This window comes from Ursus americanus, chromosome 6, assembly GCF_024610735.1.
Source record: "Ursus americanus isolate L20-20 chromosome 6, mUrsAme1.1.p, whole genome shotgun sequence".
Lineage (NCBI taxonomy): Eukaryota > Metazoa > Chordata > Mammalia > Carnivora > Ursidae > Ursus > Ursus americanus.
In genome coordinates this window covers 52,288,919-52,313,078 of record NC_142132.1, presented here as the reverse complement: position 1 = coordinate 52,313,078, position 24,160 = coordinate 52,288,919, and the positions used below count along the sequence as shown (strand labels likewise).

Here is a 24,160-nt window from a genome sequence, read left to right as displayed (position 1 = left end):
TCAATAGAACTAGGGTTTATATTCACCAATACCAAAATCTTTTCCTCAAATTTCTGGGAAAGTCTCTTCCTGACCTACTTAGAAGATAATCCTTTGCATGTTGGTTTTTTTTTTTTTCCTGAAAAGTGAATTGTGTGATCTGTATGATTGATCTTCCATAAGTCAGTTCCCAGAATAACCTTCAACTAAAGCTAAAGGGCATATTCTTAAACCTTTGAAAATATTTTAAACCACATTGATAATAATAGGCCCTATGTAAGAATAGTAATAACGTAGCTTTAACTTACAATGAAATCTAATTATCATATGATTATGGGTCTTTTTCATTCAGATGTGACAGTGGTGTATCAAAATGGGTTACCTGTGATATCTGTGAGGCTACCATCCCGGCGTGAACGCTGCCAGTTCACACTCAAACCTGTCTCAGACTCGGTTGGTGTGTTTTTACGACAACTGCAAGAAGAGGATCGGGGAATTGACAGAGTTGCAATCTATTCACCAGGTACAGTCACATTCATTATTAATTCCCACCCAACCCTCATTTCACCCCAGACCACTTCCACACACACACACACACACACACACACACACACGCACGCGCACACACACACCACTGCAAAAGAATCCCACACTCTTAACTTTAGAACACATTTTTTTTTGCTTAGTAAATGTCATGAGAACCAGTGACTTCTCTCTCAGTTCTCAGAATATAATTGTTGAATTTTAGGACTGTATGTACACAAAAGGCTCATCCAGAAGCACCTCGTATATAATGCCATGGGCAAAGATGAGCGATTGGTCACATTTTATGTTATCGAACCTTTTATTATTACCTTAGCCATAAAATAAATTTTTCTAACAGTTGGCCCTCATCTCTGGAGATAGGAAATGTTAAGACTTCTTTTTTAGATCTGTCTTTCACATGAAAGTTTACAAAATAAAGACATGTGATTGGAAAAGAACATAAAATAAGGCACCAAAAATTCCCGTTTGATATGACATCTTTCCTATTTATTTATGTAAGTACCTTATATTTTTTCCCATTCTTTGAAAAATCTTAAACCTACAGAAAACATAAAACATAGGAAATACCTATTTACCCTTGGATTTACCAGTTAACAATTTGCCACATTTCTATGCTTCAAGTAGTTTAAATATACTTAATTTTCATCTTATCTAGTAATATAATTAGTAGACCAGTATGGTGTACTTTGCTGACCCTAAAATCTGGCCCTACCAAATTACTGGCAACTAACCAGTAATTATACTGAGAGGTACCATACATTAGAAAGCATTGTGTTTTTTACTCAACCAGCTTCCATCATAGATATATGACATCCATGCAGTTCTCCCAACAACCCTAGATTTCCAATTAACACCTATAGATCTATGTAATTATTTTACTTGTTCCTAAAGTTCTGTGAGAAAAGTGTATTGTTAAATCTTCATGGACTTGAGGTCATGAAAGCAAAAAACTCAGATAATAAAAGCTTTGTTTAGCATTGGGGATGAGGCAAAAGTGTACTGGAATTTAAAAGAGAAGGTACAATTTTTAAAATCAATTTTGAGGATTGCTTTTTCCTGATCATTCTCAAATAATTATGGACATATGACAAGTTTAAATTTTTACATTTAAATTTTTCACAGATGGAGTTCGAGTTGCTGCCTCAACGGGGATAGACCTCCTACTCCTTGATGACTTTAAGCTGGTCATTAATGACTTAACGTATCATGTACGACCACCAAAGAGAGGTAAAAAGTAATCTTGATAAGGTCAGAGAAATATGGAGGGGCTTTTGGAAAGAACTTTGTTTTTCCCTGGATAACCTTGAAAAGCAGATAATACTCAAAGAAACTGGAAGTCTTATGTCCAGATAAACTCTTTCAGTTGAACAGCTCATTGAGTACCTCATGCTTGAGTACGTGGGTAGTACTGTGACTGACATTTAGATTCTACCTAGACACCAGAATGGTTTATTATTGGATATTGTCACTCATTCACATAAATGAATGTTCTATGTAAATTAAACTCCTTCCCTCCATACAAGCTAAAAGTCACATCATTTTAATAAAATGGCAGGGGGAATCTTTTTAAAATGAAGTGTGGACTTCTCTGTCCTCTTAAACATTTGTAACAGAAATTAATCTTTTTATGGTTTTTTTTTTTTTTTTTTTTGATGGCTCAAGGTCAGTAGTATGAAAGTCAATTAGTGTAATAGTCCTTAGGAACTTCTGATGTGTCTATGTTTTTATATAAAAAGTGTGGTATTTGCCTCAGGTGCAAATTTTTTTTTAAGATTTTATGTATTTATTTGACAGAGAGAGCACAAGTAGGCAGAGGGAGAGCGGAGAGCCTGATGTGGGGCTCAATCCCAGAACCCTGGGATCATGACCTGCAGCAAAGGCAGATGCTAAACTGACTGAGCCACCCAGATGCCCCTTCAGGTGTAAATTTTAAGAGGGTGCCCCCAAAACACTTAGTAATCAAGATAAATAATATTTTAATGAACTATTTTAAAGTTAATGCCAAAACCCATGATGAACAAAATATCAAAAATTTAAATGAAGGCAGTCGGTATTACTAATTTTTCTTTTTATCCCAGACTCCAGTATGGCTCTGCACAGTACTGATGCTAGATAGCTCTTTAAAATAGGCTTTGATATGGGTCTTTTTTGTCACTTTCCTCTCTCTGCCCTTGATCTTTATTGTCACTTAACTGCTGTTAATGCCCCTTCCATTATCACCACCCTCCTAGGGCATCCCTTCTTTTCAATTCTGCTTTTGAGAATTGTGTCTAAGGTAGAAAATATTCTCAGTGAAAGCCTAAACATTGAACGCCTCCAAAATCTGGTCCACATCTACTTTAAGTTTTCCTCTTTCTCTCTTACATGTTGTCTACTCTTCCTCCGCCTTTTCTTCCTTTGCTCTTTTCTGAACTGTGCCATTCTTTGCCATCTCAGTGTTTGCTCACCTTTTTCTAAGGTGCTTTTTCCTTCCTAACCTCCTATTCCTCATGTCAAAATCGTCAAGGTCGGCTCTTCCATGAAGGCTTTAATGATCCTATTCTTTCTATTCTTTCTTGCTCTGACTCCTAGGCAACCAGAAGTGACTAATCTATTCTCCGAACTCTTCTTATTCTTCTTCTTTGTTAGTGCTCAGACAGAAAGCATTGTGATTTTTGTGTCCTCCATGGACTCAGGTGGTCATTCTGTGTTGAGTGAAATAAGTGAGTTACGGTGGTAGCATTTTGATTGTTCACAAGCCAGATTCTCTTCCGTGTGCAAGCTCGTTGAAACTTAGAAAAAATATAGTAAATACAGCAAGAATGGACAAGTATCCTTTAAATAGTAAGACATTACTGAACCAGACTTTATTACATTGGAATGACTGAACATCTAGACCAGGGATTGTTAGTTACATACCAGTTATGCTAATATGTTTTTCTTTATTCCCTGATTTTTGGACTCTCTTTAAAATAACAGAAGTACAGGCCTTAGTTTATTCCGTTTTTTTGTTATTGTTATTGTTCTTTAAATTTGCTCTTTCTTTTCCAGCTTTATTGACATATAATTGATATATAGCATTGTAAGTTTAAGGTATACAGTGTGATGATTTGATACACTTTAATATTACAAAATGATTACCACAGTAGGATTAATTAACACCTCCATCACCTCACATAATTACCTTTGTGTGTGTGTGTGTGTGTGTGTGTGTGTGTGTGTGGTGACAACACTTAAGGTCTACTCTCTTAGCAAATTTCAAGTATACAATATTATTAACTATAGTCACCATGCTATACAGTAGATCCCCAGAACTTACTCATCTTACAGTTGGAAGTTTGGCACCCTTTGACTGACCATACCATAATACCATATAATCCAGTAATCCCACTTTCGGATATATAACCAATGGAAATGAAATCAGAATTTCAAAGAGATACCTGCACTCCTGTATTCAGTGAAGCATTATTCACAGTAGTGAAGATATGAAAACAACCTAATTGTCTGTTTGCAGATAAATGGATAAAGGAGATGTGGTACATATATATAATGGAATATTATTCAGCTGTGTAAAAGACAGAAACCTGCCATTTGTGACAAACTGGGTAGACCTTGAAGGCATTCTACTTAGGAGTATTTTGTGTGTGTATATAAATTACCTAGAGAGTTCATTCTATTTAGATTTTCTATTAGTATAATTTAAAAAGTTCACTAATATATCTTTACGTGAAGTATAATAAGCAGGACAGTAAGCTTCCATATATTATGTTGTCAAAAACTAGAAGCTTTTAATCAATGACTGATTCTAACCATTGTGTCTAATACTGTGTTTTTAAAGCAGAATTGAATGTTTTAGGTTTTTAAATAGGGTTATTCCCAAGCTGAATAAGGGAAAGTGAAGGTAGAAACTGAAAGGGGGAGATATTATATATGAATTTCTGGTAATCAGTTCACCATTCTAACAACTCTTTATTTTATCTACATCTCAGAACTGTGGAATACTACTCAGCTTCCCTAGAAGTCAGTTAGAATATGAAGTTTGTGGGGCACCTGGCTGGCTCATTTGGTAGAGCATGCAACTCTTGATCTTGGGGTTATGAGTTTGAGCCCCATGTTGGGTGTAGAGATTACCTAAAAATAAAATCTTTTTTTAAAAAAAAGAATATTAAGTTTGCAAGGGTCAAAAGTCTATAATTCGTGGAATAATTATAAATTGAAATGTGAAATTTGGTAAGCTCAATAGCACTGGTGTAGAATTTTAAAATATCTTTTTTAAAAAGATTTATTTAGGGGCGCCTGGGTGGCGCAGTCGTTAAGTGTCTGCCTTCGGCTTAGGGCGTGATCCCAGAGTTCTGGGATCGAGCCCCACGTCAGGCTCTTCCGCTGGAAGCCTGCTTCTTCCTCTCCCACTCCCCCTGCTTGTGTTCCCTCTCTCGCTGGCTGTCTCTGTCAAATAAAGAAATAAAAAAAATCTTAAAAAAAAAATAAAAAGATTTATTTAGGGTCGCCTGGGTGGCTCAGTCGTTAAGCGTCTGCCTTCGGCTCAGGGCGTGATCCCAGAGCAGATCAGGGAGCCTACTTCTTCCTCTCCCACTCCCTCTGCTTGTGTTCCCTCTCTTGCTGGCTGTGTCTCTCTGTCAAATAAATAAATAAAATCTTTAAAAATAAATAAATAAAAATAAAAAGATTTATTTATTTATGAAAGAGAGAGAGCGAAAAAGCAAGCACGCAAGTCAGGGGAAGGCCAGAGGGAGAGTCTCAAGCACACTCCCTGCTGAGCTTAGAGCCCTACACAGGGCTCGATCTCAAGACCCATGAGATCATGACCTGAGCTGAAACCAAGAGTCTGTCACTCAACCAACTGAGCCACCCAGGCACCCCAAAGTATCTTTTCAGTATTTAAAATATTTTCGTACATCATAGCTCTCTTACCTCTGTTATTAGACAATGAGGGATTATGCCATTAGATACCATTTCTCACAAAAGCTTGAATAATACTGTTTCAAGTCCATAAACACTTTTTCCCAAAGTTTTAAAACATAGTAAAAATCAAAACCACAGGAGACAACAAGTATTGGTGAGGATGTAGAGAAAAAGGAGACTGGTACAGCCAGTTAAAAATAATTACAGTAGTTAAATAGTTAAAAATGGAAGTACTCTATGATCCAGTAATTGCAGTACTGGGTATTTACCCCAAAAATACAAAAACACAAATTCAGAGGGATACATGTACCCCTATGTTTATAGCAGCATTATTTACAATAGCCATATTATGGAAGCAGCCCCAGTGTCCACCAATAGATGAATGGGTAAAGAAGATATGGTGTATATATGTATATGATGGAATATTATTCAGCCATTAAAGAGAATGAAGTCTTGCCTTTTGCAATGACATGGATGGAGCTAGAGAGTATAATCCTATAAGACAAATACCGTATAATTTCACTCATATGAATTTAAGAAAAAAACAAATGAACAAAGGAAAAAGACAAATCAAGAAACAGACTCTTAACTAAAGAGAACAAACTGACGGTTACCAGAGGTAAGGGGGGTGGGGGGACCGGTGAAACAGGTCGTGGGGATTAAGGAGTGAGTGCGCTTATTGTGATGAGCACCAGGTGTTGAATCACTATACTGTACACCTGAAACTAATATAACACTGTATGTTAACTATATTAGCATTAAAAAATTTTTTAAAGATCTTTAAAAACATAGTAAAGAAAATCATTTTCTTTTGATAATATATAAAATAGGTTTTAATTTTGTTTCCACCATATTATATTTGTCTCCCTGTGTGGGGAAGATATTGCTGGCATCCAAGTCACCATCTTTTTCAGCTGCATCAAGAGAACAGTTTGAATTTCTGTATTTGAGAAGGTTGGCAATCATCCAGATGAGTAGGCATATTCCTCTTCCCCACATTGGTACTCTTTTTAGTAAAAAGGCTAAACAGAAAAGAAATTGAAGGTACTAGAGCTCAGGTATCAGATGATGAGGAGAACACTAGGATTTTGTATATACATGGAGCAGATGGAACAAATCTAATAAAGAAGTTAATGGAGGAGAACTTTTACAAGACAGTTTTTTTTAAGTTTTGAAACAATTTTTTCTACTCACCCCCCTCCTTTAACTTTCACTTCTCTCCTATTTTCCTTTTAAGACATTATTTATTTGTCAGAGAGAGATAGAATGCGTGCACACAAGCAGGGAAGCAGCAGGCAGAGGGAGAAGCGGGCTTCCTGCTGAGCAAAGAGCCCAATGTAGGACTCGATCCCAGGACCCTGGGATTATGATGTGAGCCAAAGCCAGATGCTTAACTACCAAGCCACTCAGGCCTCCCTTTCATTTCCTTATTGACGGATAGCACTTTATTATTTTTTTAAATTATGTTATGTTAGTCACCATACAGTACATCATTAGTTTTTGATGTAGTGTTCCATGATTCATTGTTGGCATATAACACCCAGTGCTCCATGCAATACATGCCCTCCTTAATACCCATCACCGGGCTAACCCATCCCCTCACCCCCCTCCCATCTGACACCTTCAGTTTGTTTCCCGGAGTCCATAGTCTCTCATGTTTTGTCTCCCACCCTTCCTTCTTCCCTTCCTTCTCCTTATGTCCTCCGTGCTATTCCTTATGTTCCACGTGTAAGTGAAACCATAGGATAATTGTCTTTCTCTGCTTGACTTATTTCACTTTGTATAATCCCCTCAAATTCCATGCATGTTGTTGCAAATGGTGGGTATTCATCCTTTCTTATGGCTGAGTAATATTCCATTGTGTAAATGGACCACATCTTCTTTATCCATTCATCTGTTGAAGGGCATCTCGGCTCCTTCCACAGTTTGGCTATTGTGGACATTGCTGCTATGAACATTGGGATGCATGTGCCCCTTCTTTTCACTACATCTGTATCTTTGGGGTAAATACCTAGTAGTGCAATTGCTGGGTCCTAGGGTAGCTCTATTCTTAACAGCTTGAGGAACCTTCGTACTGTTTTCCAGAGGGGCTACACCAGCTTGCATTCCCACCAACAGTGTAAGAGGATTCCCCTTTCTCCACATCCTCACCAACATTTGTTGTTTCCTGTTTTGTTAATTTTTGCCATTCTAACTGGTGTAAGGTGGTATCTCATTGTGGTTTTGATTTGTGTTTCCCTGATGGCTGGTGATGTTGAGCATTTTTTCATGTGCCTGTTAGCCATTTGTATGTCTTTTTGGAGAATTGTCTGTTTGTGTCTTCTGCCCATTTTTTGACTGGGTTATTAGTTTTTTGAGTGTTGAGTTTGAGAAGTTCTTTATAGATCTTGGATATCAGCCCTTTATCTGTAATGTCATTTGCAAATATCTTCTCCCGTTCTGTGGGCTGCCTCTTAGTTTTGTTGACTGTTTCCTTTGCTGTGGAGAAGATTTTTATCTTGATGAAGTCCCAAAAGTTCTTTTTTGCTTTTGTTTCACTTACCTTTGGAGATGTGTCTTGAAAGAAGTTACTGTGGCCGATGTCGAAAAGGTTGCTGCCTATGCTCTCCTCTAGGCCACGGTAACTTCTTTCAAGACATGTCTCCAAAGGCAAGTGGATAGCACTTTAGAACTAAAAATGCTATATGTTGCGTACCAGTAAACCCGAACTTTGCACACTTCTGTCATGCACTGAGGACAAAGGGCTTATTGATAGAGGATCTAATAAAGGCCCATGTTTATGTGGGATTGACAGTCCATAAGTATTATGGATACTTAGGTGTTGACAACTCTTTTTTTTTTTTTTAAAGATTTTATTTATTTATTTGACAGAGATAGAGACAGCCAGTGAGAGAGGGAACATAAGCAGGGGGAGTGGGAGAGGAAGAAGCAGGCTCATAGCGGAAGAGCCTGATGTGGGACTTGATCCCATAATGCCGGGATCACGCCCTGAGATGAAGGCAGACGCCCAACTGCTGTGCCACCCAGGCGCCCCAGGTGTTGACAACTCTTGTACCTAACCCCAAAATTGGAAAGGAAGAGGCAGAAAAAACCAAGGGGGCAGGTCATAGCACTAAGGCTAGCTGTAAGTATCCTTGCATTCTTTTGGTTATGATAGCTGTGTATGGCTGGATTGCTGTCTGCCCACTGCAGGATGAGAAGAGTAACTGTTTTAGCAATTAGATTATTTAAAACCCAACCTAAATCTAGAATGGAGGGAGGAGTATGGAAAGGGAGTACAGAAGATCTTTTATCTCAGTCCATGTTGAAGTCGTAATTAACTATCTTCCACTTAATATAGGAAGGAAGAGCATATAATCTAAATCACTGGTTGTTGAAAGTTGTTGTGCTAAGGAGAATCATTTTGATTGGCACCACTAACCCTTTTCCCCATTTATCCATCCAGAGGATATTGGAAACCTTGCTTCACTCTTAATGATGTAAATGACTTGAGAGAAACAGTTGAACAGACAAACCAAATACAAACAGTAACAAATACTTTATCAGAGACTCAACCAAAGTCCTTCTCAAATCATTGTAGTAGCTGAAAAGACTTTTAATCCCCATTATGTTAACACATTTCCTTGCCTTTGTGTACCTTGATTTCCTGGCACTGATGACATGTGCAAAAACATTAATAAATATCTAATTGCATTTTTAGTGAAGCATGCACAAATCATCCAAAAGTGTTGTTGTTAAGCCATTAGCAGATTTATCTTCTCATAATTTCATCTCCAAATATGTGGGCAAATTTTTCCAGGTCAGTGGTTTGAGGTTGATGTTTTTCTCCACCCTGACAATACCTTGGAACCATATTCTTCCTGACAAGAAAATCTAACAAAATAAAGCAAATTCTCTTGAGTTTACTGGAGCTTTAGTAATTGGACATCTGTGAGATTGATCTTTGAATTATCATTTCATGGTTTTTTCATTGCTGTTAGAAGGTATGTGATTGCACATTAAATTCTTGTACTTGTTTAGAATAGGCAGTACAGTCACAAGGTTTAATTCCCAAAGTCAAAGAACGTATGGGAAAAAGTTTTCTTTTCCTTGTTCCACATCCACCGTTTGCTCCTTCTGTACCAGCAAGCACTGTTCTTAGTTTCTTATGTTTCCTGACAAATATTGTTGATGCATTTGTAAGAAAATATGAATGCATAACTTTTTTCCCTTTTTATGCAAATAATAGCATACATATATACATACATAGTATTTGTACCAGTCAGGGTTCAACTGGGGAATCAGAACCACATAAGTATTGTGGAATAAAAGATTTATTATAGGACTGAGACCTTGTACAATTGCGGATGAAGCTGAAACAGTAAGAGTGGATTCAGGGGAAGATGACAGTGGAGTAGGAGGACCCTAGGCTCCCTCCTCCCATGAATACAACTAGATAACTATCAAATCATCATAAATACCCCAGAAATCAACCTAAAGACTGACAGAACAAACTCCACAACTAAAGGGAGAAAACAGTGAGGGTGGCTCAGCCAGTTAACTGTCTGCGTTTGGCTCAGGTCATAATCCCAGGCTCCTGGGATCGAGCCCCATGTTGGGCTCCCTGCCCAGCAGGAGAGTCTGCTTCTCCCTCTCCCTCTGCCCCTACCCCTGCTCATGCTCGCTCTCTTGCTCTCTCTCACTCACTCTCTCTCAAATAAATAAAATCTTAAAAAAAAAAAAAACGGGAGAGAAGAGGCTATGTTGAAGAGGGAACAAGAGACGTAACTGGCTTTTGTAACACAGAGAAGCAGGCAGAGACTAAGGCAAAATGAGAAGGCAGAGGAATTTATCCCAAATGAAAGAACAAGACAAGGCTGCAGCTAGAGATCTAAGCAAACATAAAAGTAACATACTTGATGGAGAATTTAAAGGAGCAATCATAAAGATAGTCACTGGGCTTGAGAAAAGAATGGAAGACATCATTGAGAACCTTACCACAGAGATAAAAAAAAGTTAAAAAGGAGTCAGACCGGGGCACCTGGGTGACTCAGTTGGTTAAGTATCTGCATTCAGCTTAAGTCATGATCCCAGCATTCTGGGATCAAGCCCGCATCAGGCTCCCTGCTTAGTGAGGAGTCTGCTTCTGCTTCTCCCTTTGCACCTCCCCCTGCTCATGCTGTCCCCCCCACCACCTCAAATAAATAAATAAATACATCTTTTAAAAGGAATCAGACATGAAGAGTGCATTAAACTAGATTAGAAACATGCTTGATGTGATGAATAGCAGGCTGGAAGAAACAGAGGAACCAATTAATCACCTAGGAGACAGTAATGGAAAGCAATGAAGCTGAACAAAAGAGATAAAGAATTACACAAAATGAAAATAGATTTAGGGAACTCAATGACTCCGTCAAACATAATAACACATAAATCTTATAGGAGTCCCAGAAGAAGAAGAGAGAGAAAAGGGGGCAGAAAATGTATTTGAAGAAATAATAGCTGAAAACTTCCCTAATCTGGGGAAGGAAACAGACATCCAGATCCAGGAGGCACAATAAAACTCCCATCAAAATCAACAAAAGCAGAGCCACACAGACATACTGTGATTAAATTTGCAAAGTATAATGATAAAAAAATTCTTAAAATGGCAAGGCAAAAGAAGCCAGTAACGTAAAGGGAAAACCCATAAGGCTAGCAGGAGATTTTTCAACAGAAACTTTGCCAGCCAGAGGGGTTGGCATGATACATTCAACGCGCTGAAAGGGGAAAATCTTCAGCCAATAATACTCTATCCAGCAAGGCTATCACTCAGAGTAGACAGAGAGGTAAAGAGTTTCCAGACAAACAAGTTAAATGAATTCATGACCACAAAAACAGCCCTACATTAAAGGGGACTCATCGAGTGGAAAGGGGAGACCAAAAGTGACAGTATAAAAGGCAGAAAACACAAAAGCAGTAAAAAAATATTTCCATAAAAAAGTCCAGTCCTCAGTACGTAATACAAAAACATTTGTTAATCTTATCTCTAGGATTCAAATTCCTCATTTATAAATTTTGGCTGCCAAGTTTACTCAGGCTGTTATTGTGAAGATAGCATGATATAAATAATGTATGTGTAGAGATTTTGTTAACCATAGATAATTGATCACTACTTAAGGAATTGTCTTTTTGAAAGGGGACCAAGCTTTCATGAGAAATATTGTTGTTGATCTAATAGAAACATTATAATTCAGTTCCAGTCATGGGGTCGGGAGACACGGACTCTACCACTTCACCGTGACATTCTGTATAAGCTACTGCCTTCTAGAGTGCAGCCTCCTCTTCTGGTAACTTTGGAAAGTATAAAGCCATATGCAAATGTGAGCTACAACTTCAGTGGAGAGAAGGCCCTGTTGACATAGATGACTTCTAGAACTCAAAGTGTTCTTGCTTTTGTCTGTTCCCATTAACTCAGCACACATTTACTGAAGTGTGCAAGGTACTATGCTAGGTGCTGTATCCCATTTTATTATATCAGCTCTTCTGTAATCCAATTTGCTTCCCTTACTTGAATTTTTCATTAATCGAATTTCTGTGATAACTGTACTAAAGGACATCCTTGAAAAAAGTTTAAATACATGGCTAATTCTGACTATGGCTTATTTTGATTTATGCTGTGTGTAACAAAATGTCACATTTAAGGCTAATAAGATTTTAAAACAAAAGTTTTCTTCCTTGTGTTTTTTTGTTTTTATTCATTTGAGAGAGAGAGATAGAAAGAGCATGAGCAGGGAGGAGAAGGAGAAGCAAGCTCCCCGCTGAGCAGGGAACCCGACATGGGACAGGATCCCAGGACCCAGAGTTCATGACCTGAGCTGAAGGCAGACGCTTAACTGACTGAACCACCCAGGTGCCCCATAGTTGATTTTTTATTAGATTTTCAAAACATAATTTTGAGATTTCTAGAAACACATGCTACTCACAGAAGAGGATATTGAATCAAAGAATTTAATCTTCTACCCTTTCAATCATTCTCATAACTCATGCCCTCTAAAACATGATATTGAGGCCCAAACAGCTATATTCTGTGTCTTTTCTCAACAGGGATAAATAAAAGTCGGTATGCTAGGGGAAGGTGTATGGGAGCTAAGAGTTTTAGGGTAATTGTATTTTTATTTATACCTTTGTATTTGCAAATTTGAAATACTAGGTATTTTTTCTAGTGTTAAACAGGAAGAAAATAACCAATTAAAATGGCAGGACCATAGATAAATTATAGATAAGCATTTTGATAAGCGTGATAATCAGATTGATTGTGAACCTCTCTACTAGTTTTTAACATATTGCCTAAAATTTTTTGTTTTTATCTAATGAAGATTATTATTATTTGTAACCTTGTTTGTAGCATTTCGACTTCCAAGAATTATAAAGGTAGATGTTGGCTTCAAAATTTTGAAGTTGCCTAAATATGAATTGACTTTCTAGGATTTGTAGATACCTCTTTTTTGAAAAGGAACTATCACTTTCCTTCAGTTGAACACTGATGGGGGGTTCCCTATAGCAAATGAATCTATCTTGTTTTTATTATTGTCTAATAGCCCTGGGAATAGTAATGCTCCATCTGAGGCAAACATTTAAAAAAATGTAATCCCCTTTTTTCCAGACCTCTTAAGCCACGAAAATGCAGCAACACTGAATGATGTGAAGACACTCGTCCAGCAGCTGTACACCACGCTGTGCATCGAGCAACACCAGTTAAACAAGGAGAGGGAGCTTATCGAAAGATTGGAGGATCTCAAAGAGCAACTGGCTCCCCTGGAAAAGGTGCTGATTCAAATCTCAGACTTCCCTCTTCAACAGTAATTTTCTAGAGCATATATGTTTGCTTTTTTTACCCCTCCATCTTTTTTGGTAATTGAGTTGTGTCAATCAAACTAGTCCTTTAGTCAATCAAACTAGTCCAATTGAAGCTAAGAAAAAACTTAAAAAGGAATAGTTTCGAGTCTTCATAATGGGCACAGAACTTTGAGCTCTAAATGTCTGCCCTTAACCTGATTTACCATTTACCAAATTAAAATAATTACTGATTGAGAAAAGTTATGAGTGTAGTGAATAATAATTTTGGCCAAGTTAAGAATCAATATTATATGGAGTATTATGTGGCTGTTAAAAATGGTTATATAGATCTAATATGCAATAGAAGAATATTATGATTTTATGAAAAGTCAATTATAAAATAGCGTGCATATTAGTGTATACTATGATCTAATTTTTAAATGTGTTGTGCATATAGCTATGCATATTTATATATATGTATATGTAAACCACAGGAAAAATGTCAGAAGGAATATATTCCAAAATGCTAATGTAGTGGTAGGATGATGATTGATTCTCTTCTTTACATTTTTCTAGATGTTTTATAGTAAACGTGTCATTATTTTTTAATGATGATGCAAATATTTTCATTTTAAGAAATTAGACTATCAGAGATTAAGGAAGAGAACAAATACTCTTAATATTATGCTTTTTCTCATTTCCTTAAAAATGATGAACATGTATCTCAAGGTTGTTCTCATTAAATTTAAGACCATTAGAAATATGATAAATTAAACTTGAACTGTTGTGAAGGAAAATAAGATTTAAATTTGGTATTTTCAAGATGTAAAAAAGCATTTTTTTAATGTACCAGCTATAACAAAATAATTATCATCTTTTATGAATGTTTTTTATGTGCCGGGAATTGTGCAGTTATTTTACCTGTATTCCATTATTTAGTCCTCGGAACAACTCTATAATGACACTGACAACGATATACAGATCAGGGCCTGAACACAGCTGTTCTGAATCCAGAGTCCATGCTCTGACTCACTGTGCTTTCTGCCCCCTGGCAGACCCCTTGAGCAAACAATGATGATAGATTTTAAATCTTGTATATTACAGTAAGAGAACACTGGCATGTTTTCATATCCCTCCCTCAAAAAAGAAAATTGTGTAGTTGGATGAAGAGTTGTTGACACTAACTTACTCCTGTAGTTTCACCATATTTTCATCTACTTCTAGGGTGAAACATAAAACACAAGTGTCCTAAGAAAGTGTTACTCTTATAAAATATTCAGTGAAAACTACAGACACTATTTAGGAAGACAAGCTACTTTACTAGAATGGATACTGACATGTCTTGATTATGAGCCCTATTTCTTCCGTGAACGTAAAACAGCTTAAATTTAAAATGGGTTCTATGTCAAAATACTGTATTGTTGATTGATCTTGTTGCCTGTAGGTACGAATTGAAATTAGCAGAAAAGCTGAGAAGAGGACCACTTTGGTGCTATGGGGTGGACTTGCCTACATGGCCACACAGTTTGGCATTTTGGCCCGGCTTACCTGGTGGGAATATTCCTGGGACATCATGGAGCCAGTCACCTACTTTATCACTTACGGAAGTGCCATGGCAATGTATGCATATTTTGTAATGACACGCCAGGTAAGAATTGCTCTTCTAGAAACTTTCTATGAGATGCTATTGAAGTTTTGGTTGTTAAAGTAGTTCTCTTTTCTCTTGTATTCTTTCTAAGGCCAGTTCCCTTTAAGTACTCATTTATCCTACACACACACACACACACACACACACACACACACACGTATACACACATGCACATGCATGCTAATTGTGTATTAGGCCCTATTCTAGGAGGTAAAGGTAGGGAGGTAAATCATGGCTCCTGACCTCATGGACCTCACAGACTATAAAGTGAGCCATATAAACCATTAAATTCAGAAAAAAATATTTTACAATAAGTTACAGAATAAGAGGGCAAAGGGAGAAGAATGATCTGCTGCAGGATAGCCTGTTCAGCCAAGTTGGCTTGGCTTTTTATATATTATGTATAACAGTTGGATAGGGTAGTCTCAAACTTTTTGTTTTTATTGAATTCTTGGAATGGAAAGTTGGTGATAACTAATCAGATAGTTAAACTCAAATCTGGGCAATTTCTAATTTGTTAAGAGTATAAGTAGGCTTCTTTGTTATTGTTTTTACATGGAAGAGAAATGAAAATTAGATATCTAATCACTTTTATATGCCTGGCCTATTCTCTAGCAGCCAAGACTCATTTATTAAATATCAGTATCTGGAACTAATTTTTGTTGCCAGTTATGTTTATGGTAGCTTGAAAAATCCTGTGTCACTTTAAAAAGTATGAAGGATTTATTATCACTGTGTGATACCAACACAGATCCAACTTCCCTTGATAAAAAACATAAGTAAGTGAGACATAAGAACCTTCTTCTATTCTCTTAGGTTTCAAAAGAAAGCTGAGAATTGCTTCTCTCATATTTTTATATGGCTGCTATTGAACATAGGCATTTTGTTTCTGTTTTTGTTAGACCACTGGTCACAGGTCTATTTATGTGTGAGAAAATGAAAGCCCAAGAATGGTATTTAACCTTTCTGCGCCTCCCAAACTTGTCTAGTACAGAAGAGAGACAGTAAGCTGTTCATGTCCTGCCATTGTTTGCCCAGAGTATCCAACACCTAGTCCCATGTCTGGCTTATACTCATTACTCTGAGTGAACAGAACCAAACAATCAGATCAATCATGTCTAATCACAGCTCTGGACATGGCTTTGCTGTCTGTCTGTCTTTGTTTCCTGCCTTCTCTTTCTCCTCTCTTCCCTGTTCCTGTCCCTTAAATACACACCCCTTTAATAGGTTCTTTTTATCTAATGATTGAAGTCCAAACTCCTTAGCCTGATATTCATAATCTCTGTCTTGCTCTCTGTCTTCTCCAAAGTTTGGTCTGTCAGTTCCCTACAGTATACTTACTATGTGTTCTAAACAAATCAAATTATATTCTTTATTCCCCCCAAATGCCCTGAGTTTTCCACCATTTCATTCCTTATTTCCCATCATTCTATCAACTGGGAAAGTTCTCCCTGTTGTTCTCCCTCTGTTATATTTCAAGGTTCCTTAAATGCTTATCTTTCATGAACCTTTGGCCAGTTCCCTGCAGCCAACTTTGAACTCTCCTTCTGCATTCCTGAAGCACATTGTGCCTTTCATTTCACTTATCCTGTGCTATCTTGTGTTATAATTATTCACATATAATGTCTTCACCCCTTTACTAGACTGTAATATCTTAGGAGGTGAGGCATTCAGGTTTTTTTTTTTTTTTTCAATTTTTATCTCCCTTTAGCTACTATTAATCCATTATTGTCATTATCAGTAATTCAGTATTCACTTCTTGTGTGGCATACTAGGCATCAGACCAATCCTCCCATTAGGAATAGTTAGAATAGTTAGATAAAACATAAAATACATCTGCCTATAGACACTAGAGATATATAAGTATTATAAGATATATAATATATATATTATAAGATAGCAAAAATTACCATGGAAGGACCTGAAGAAGAGGAATTCCAGGAAGGCGAACCTGGTGTTGGTGTGCTTGTTCCTCTGTGGATTTATGCTGACTAAGCAGGGTAAGATGGAGAAACCAAGAAGCTGAGCCATACTTGATAATCTAGAAGGACCAAAACCATAGAGATTGCTTTGGTTTGGAACCTCTAATGGCTACCGTTGTAGAATAAGGATGAACCTGTTGTAGGTTCTCTCTGAACTATAGCCCAACTTCATTCATCTCAATCCCATAATTTAGACTAAGGTTTTCCTAGAATAGTGGTAATCCCAAAGTGCTAGTGCTCATAGATTCCAGGCAGATGCGAACATAAATTATCCCTGGAAGAAGGCAAGAAAAAAATATTAAAAAGTGTAAAGATGGGAAAGAAAGAAAACTGATGTTATTTGAAGATTTTTGTACATAAAAAAAATACAAAAACATGTACATATATTTGGTTAGAATCCATAAGTGAGTTTCATAAGGGTTGCTGGATATAAGGTCAATATACATAAGTCAATTGCATATCTATATGCCATCAACAAACAATTATAAAATGAGACTTTAAAAGCTGTAACTTAAAATGACTTTTAAATATATCTAGAAGTAAATCATGCAAAGGATGTGCAAGACCCTCTGTGCAGAAAAACATAACATCAAAGGAAAATTTTAAGCATGTTCATGGACTAGAAAAGTGTATATTAAAAAATGTCAGTTTTGTATACAAATTGATCTGTTTGATTCAGTGCAATCCCAGTCAAAATTCCAACAATTTTGGGGATGGAGGGGAAGAGATTTGAATAAGCAGCTTCTAGAATTTCGATGAAAATGTAAAAGACTAAGAAAATCCAATAAACCCTTGAAGAAAAACTAGGTAAGAGAATTTGCTCTACAGGATATGGAAGACTATAGCTTTATTTTTTCCTTTATTTATAATACTACAGTAATTAAGACAATGGCACAAAGACAAATAATCCAATGGAATAGATGAGAGAATATAGAAACAAACCTGGTATAAATGAACTTTTGATTTTAAAAAGATAGCACTGCAAAGAAGGAAGAATCTTTTTCTATGAATGGTGCTAGGACAATTGAATATCCGTATAAAAATGAAATGACCCCATTCTTACACATCCTTAATTAATAAAAATTAATTCCAGATGGATTATAGATCTAAATATGAAAGGTAGCACAATAAAGCTTCTGGAAGAGGGGCACCTGGCTGGCTCAGTCGGTACAGCATACAACACTTGATCTCAAGGTTTTAAGATCAAGCCCCAGTTGGGTGTGATTACTTAAGAATAAAACAATTTTAAAAAATAAAATAAAGCTTCTGGAAGATAATATAGGAAAATATGTCAATTACTGTGGAATGGGAATGATTTCTTACCCAGAATGAAAAGTGCTAACCACAAAGAATAAGAATGATAAATTTGACTCTATTAAAATTAAGAACTTCTTTTTTTTTTTTTTAAGATTTTATTTTATTTATTTGACAGAGAGAATGACAGCCAGCGAGAGGGAACACAAGCAGGGGGAGTGGGAGAGGAAGAAGCAGGCTCCCAGCGGAGGAGCCTGATGTGGGGCTCGATCCCAGGACTCTGGGATCACGCCGTGAGCCAAAGGCAGACACTTAATGACTGAGCCACCCAGGCGCCCCTAAAATTAAGAACTTCTGAGGGCGCCTGGGTGGCTCAGTCGGTTAAGTGTCTTTCTTTGGCTCAGGTCATGATCTCTGGGATTGAGCTTCCTGCTTAGCGGAGAGTCTGCTTTTCTCTCTCTCTCACCTTAGAAGGGTAAACAGGCTAGGAGGAGATATTTGTAGTACATATACCCAACAGAGGATCAGAATATATTAACAAAGCCTGTAAATCAGTAAGAAAAAGCCAGACAACCCAACAGAAAAAGATGGCAAGAGATTTGAATAAGCACATCTAAAAAAAGGAAATTAAGGGGGCGCCTGGGTAGCGCAGTCGTTAAGCGTCTGCCTTCGGCTCAGGGCGTGATCCTGGCGTTCCGGGATCGAGTCCCACATCAGGCTCCTGGGCTGGGAGCCTGCTTCTTCCTCTCCCTCTCCCCTGCTGTGTTCCCTCTCTCGCTGGCTGTCTCTCTGTCACATAAATAAAAATAAAAAAAAAAATCTTTAAAAAAAAAAAAAAGGAAATTAAAATGGCTAATAATATATGAACAAAGTCCTCAGCCTCAAAAGTGATCGGGAAAATGCTATAGATCTCCAAGAGAAATGAAAACATGTTCACACAAAAACTTGTACAGGAATATTCATAGCAGTATTATTCATAATAGCCAAAAAAGTGAAAACAACCCAAATATCTATCAGTTTATTAATGGATAAATAAAATGTAGCATATCCATTCAATGGAATATTACTTGGCAACTAAAGAAATGAAGTACCAATTCCTGCTACAAATGGGTGAGCCTTGAAAGAAGGCAGCCACAAAAGGCTACATGCTACATGATTCCATTTATACGAAATGTCCAGAATAGGCAAATCCGTAGAGTTATGAAGTAGATTAATAGTTACCTGGAATTGGAGATATTGAGGGATATGGGAAGTAACTATTAGAGTACAGGATTTCTTTTGGGGATAATGAAAATGGTCTAAAATTGATTGTAGTGACTGTTGTACAACTTCATGAATACAGTGAAAACCATTGAACATTATAGTTTAAATGGGTGAATTGTATGGTGTGTGATTATATCTCAGTAAGGCCATTCTTGAAAAATGAGGTAGTACTGTACACACACCAGAATGGCTAACATTTTTTTTTTAAACTGGCGATACCAAGTATTGGTAAGGATATGGAATGATGGCAACTCTCGTATCCTGCTAATGGGAGTATAATTGGTACCACCATTTTGGAAACCTGTTTCATATCACTTCTTAATTTGAACACAGACATACCTTATGATCTAGGATCTCCATTCACAGGTATATACCCAACAGAAGAGATAAGCCCAAAAAAGTTCTTGGCAGCGTTATTCATAGTAGCAAAGCCTGGAAACAACCCAAAAGTCTATCAATAGTAAAATGGATAAATTGTGATGTAGTCATACAATAGAATGTAACATAGCAATGGTAATGAATGGACTGCAAAAGTATGAATATCACAAACATATTGAGCAAAAGTAGCCATACATGATACCTACTGTCCGACTCCATTTTTACAAAATTAAAAAACAGGTAAAATTAAGCTGTAGAGTTCAAGGGGATTCATGCTTAAGTAGGAAAGCTGTAAAGAAAGCAATAAAATAATTACCATAAAAGGCAAGATAGTGGTAAGTTTTGGGAGGAAGGAAGGTTACTAATTCGGAAGAGGCAGGAGGATGCTTCCAGGTTGTTGACAGTGTTAGATTTTCTTTATCTGGTGATGATTAACTTATTCATTATGTGATGATTCATTGTGATGTACATTTTTGTTTTGTGTACTCTTACGTGTGTGCTTCACAATAAAAAATGTTTAAGAAATAAATATTTAACACAATGCATGTATCAGTATATATCTTTATATGTGTGCACGTGTATTGAACCTAATCAACAGCTAGTAAGTGCTCCTTTTGTAAAGATAGTATTCCAAGGACTAATAATTTAATTTCTCCTTTAATTTGTAGGAATATGTTTATCCAGAAGCCAGAGACAGACAATACTTATTATTTTTCCATAAAGGAGCCAAAAAGTCACGTTTTGACCTAGAGAAATATAATCAACTCAAGGATGCAATTGCTCAGGTAAGTTTTCCAAAAATAAATATAAATTCCAGCCCCATTTTGTATGGCATTGGTATTATAATAATAATATCATTATTATTATTATTATTATTATTATTATTATTATTATTACTGTTATCTGTAACTATAGTGCTTCTGTGGGTAAACTCTGAAAGAATGATCACACCCTCTTCTTCCTATATTAACTATTCTTCAGTTAATAAAAATGTCTATTTTAGCATGGACACCTCTCTGGAAAGTTTTAGAACACAAGCAAGTGAAAAGGTAATGGGTCCCATCTATCCCATTAACAGTAGCATATTGAAATTTGTAGAACTATTTTTACTTTTTTTCTTTTTGTGTTCTTAAGTTGTCTATTTTTTCTTTTCTCTCTTTTTAAAATCTTTTTACGACCATTTCCAAAGATTTCCCACCAAAAATGTGTGGTAGCAATGGGGCAAAAATAAAATCCAGGTAAGAGAGACTACTGGAAATGTTTGCCAGGCACAAGTCAGAGTTTATTGAACTAGAAGATGTTGTTTTAAAAAAGATTGATATATTTTATTTCTCATAATAGTTACTTCTTTCAAATTTCTTTGTGTGCCTCCCTCTGATATCTTTGATTTTGCTGAATAAATCTTCATTCCTCTTCTCTGTAGTCTTACATGACTTTAGAGATTTTTTTAAAATCTCTAGAAGTTCTTCTATCCTCTTTAATGTTTGCTGCTCTTCTCTGTCCCGTATTGGTGATGGAGTTGTGCTTTGAATAGGCTTAGTCTGTCTTCCTGCCTTGGCCTTGGTCGACTTGGGTCTTCTGTTGCTCTGTGTGGTGGTTCTCAACTGGAGGGAACACATCACGTCATTCCGGGAGCTGTGAAAAATACAGCTGCTCCGGCCCCACCCCGAGTAAGCCTAATACTCCAAGTCCACCAGCGGCGGGGTCCCAGCCCGTGTGAGTTTTGAAAGTGCTGCAGTTGACAGCACATCCCTGTTTTTAAAAATCACTAAGTGAAAAACTTAAAAACAACCATTGGAGGAACAACTGAAGTCTTGAGCAACGTAAATTAAAGTTCTGGATCAAGGCAGAGGTTTGAGAAACGCCGTCAGGGTGCATCAGATGCTCCCCGCATTCTTGAGCCTCTGAGTCCTGCCCTGTTGACAGCACAGCCTTCTCTGGAGGCTCTGTTGACAGCTGAAAACTGCCAGGACAGACTTCCATTCTGGTCCCCCTTTGTTGTCCTGTGCCTTTAAAGCCCTTTGCTTCTGAGGCACTCTATTTTGAGAGTAATGGAGATGATTTCTGTGATTCATAGAGATGCAGAAAAGACAAATGCCTTTTCTGAGGAGACAATAATGTCATTGAAAGCTTCACTAGCCAGTTTTTCTCACCTTTTGTTTCTATTTTAGGCAGAAATGGACCTTAAGAGACTGAGAGACCCATTACAAGTACATCTGCCCCTTCGACAAATTGGTGAAAAAGATTGATCTGCAAAGAGCCTCTGAATCCTGGCAGAAAGAACACCTGTTTATAACTCTTGCCTTTTTAATTAAAGCATTGCAGGTGGAAGCTGGGAGCCATGTCGAGGTTGAGGGTTTTTACCTTTAATTAAAAAAAAAAAACAAAAAGAATCTTGGGGAAGAAGGGAATGTTAAAATCTAAGGATCAGGCTTTGTGGAATATAAGCTCAAAGGGCTTAGTGAATATTGTCTTAATCAAGCATCTTAGTTTCTGGATGAAAATGATGCATTATATAGTTGAGAGATTCATAATGAGAAAAGGATGCTGGGGGTGTTCCTTTCTTGCATCTTCTTGCAGGGTCAGCAAAACAGTAACACACCAGCACCCCACTCAGCTCTAATTTTTTTTTTTAATTTAACTTTTCTTATTTTTGACATAGGAGTAAATAAATATACCAGAAAAGCAAATCCTCAAGATATGTGGGTGGCAAACAGAGTCTGAGCCCATGTCATTAGCGTTTATTTTAAATTGGACCCAGTCTCTGCAAAGTGACCAGGAATCTCTCCTATTCGTGCCCCTTTTCTGACCACCCACTCCTGTTGGTTATGCTGATTTTATCCATATGATAGTTGGAACCAACTTACGACTGTTTGATAATTGACACTTTGGATTATCCCATAATACCTTCTTAAATGTCTGTATATTCCAGTGCTCTGGATCAGTATCTAGGAATCATTGGCAACACTGCATGAGGTTGTTTTGTTTTGTTTTGTTTTTTACTAATTAATCTTTAAGAGGAGGCAGAATTTCCCTCCTTTATTTAACTATCCTATTGATATTCCCCTCTCCCTCCATAACTCAGATGGGGGGTGGTGTTCAGCTGTATTACCAAATCAGGAAGATGTAAGGTTTACAAATTGGCTAAAAATCATGGCTCTCTAGCCATTTCAAACCAGAATAATTTCATTGCTGTTAATCTGCTTGTGTGACAGCATTCCAGCCCACCCAGATGGCGCTGCCTTATCTGGAGACTTTGTTTATCTTGAAGGACACACACTTCCACACTGTTTGTGAGCCCCCCCACCTCCACCACTTCAATAGTTGTAAATCAAGTGTGTGGATCTCAAAGGGTGCAATTTATCTTTATACAGGAGTACATTTCTATGGCTTCCTTCAACCTACCCTCTTCTCACCCTATTTTTTCTTATCTTAAATTGAGAAAAGGAAGAATTAATCTTATACTCTATCAAAATATTTTCTACCATATTTCCAGATGACATCTGCACTTGAAGAGTCAAAGGGATCTGTGTCTAATATCCTGTTTTTAACTACTGTGGGGGCAGGATGGAAAGGATGATGAGGCTTGCCACACAGCTGATTGGCTTTTTCTTTCACATGATTCACCCTCCTCATTGTGGCAAGGAGGTTATTTCTCATTTTCTTCCTCTTTCGGGATCATTGTGTATGAAAAGAAGCACTCGCAATGACAAACCCAGACTCCAGGTGCCTTGCAGAGGTTGAAGGCAAGCCAGAACCGCTGCAGCTCTGCTCCTGCCGCCACCCCTTCCACTGGCATGATGGGATGAAAGGATGCATGTCTCCCAGTCCCCCCAGTCGTCCAGCCCCTTCCCTCATTTATTTTTGTTAAGTTATATGAATTATTTTTTAATCTATCCTGTTTGTGTGCAGGGTTTTTAGAAAGAAACAGCACAGTGCAATGAGCAAATCCTTTCAGGGTGTGTGGGAGGCAAGGGAGGGAAATGTGGAGAAAAGTCCTTTAAACAAATAGCAAAATATTGAACATGTGTAAAATCCTGTATCATTTATGAAATATGTATAAAAAGCAATGTACCTTCTGGAACAATAAATACTTATTCAATTTTTGAACTGTAGCATCTAATTCTTTAAAGCAAAACCAAAAACAATAGCGGCAACAAAACTTATTTTCCAGTGATTCTAGTGGAAAACTGTTTACTTCTAAAATTAATTCTTATAAAAATACCATTTTGAAATTAAATTTGGTTCCTAGAGCCTGTATTTTAAAAATAGACTTTTTTTTTTAAAGATTTTATTTATTTATTTGGCAGAGCACAAGCAGGGGGAGCGCAGCCCATCACTGCTTGCTCAGAGGGGAGCCTGCTTCTCCCTCTCCCTCTGCCTGCCCCTCCCCCTGCTTGTGCTCGCTCTC

At 37.2% G+C, this 24,160-nt stretch overlaps 1 protein-coding gene across 3 annotated transcripts in view; it reads left to right on the top strand.

Moving 5' to 3' along the window:
- MCU (mitochondrial calcium uniporter) overlaps positions 1-23,859 on the top strand; it is a 189,424-nt gene extending 165,565 nt beyond the window's left edge. Inside the window, exons 3-8 of one of the 3 annotated variants that reach the window (XM_087863043.1) lie at positions 332-502; positions 1,648-1,752; positions 13,052-13,212; positions 14,669-14,872; positions 20,418-20,534; positions 21,925-23,859. In XM_087863043.1, coding sequence (XP_087719169.1) covers positions 332-502; positions 1,648-1,752; positions 13,052-13,212; positions 14,669-14,872; positions 20,418-20,534; positions 21,925-21,945 — 779 coding nt within the window. In that variant the 3' untranslated portion in view covers positions 21,946-23,859. The other 2 variants (XM_045783563.2, XM_087863042.1) reach the window with 2 other exon arrangements.
- Positions 23,860-24,160: the final 301 nt, after the last annotated feature.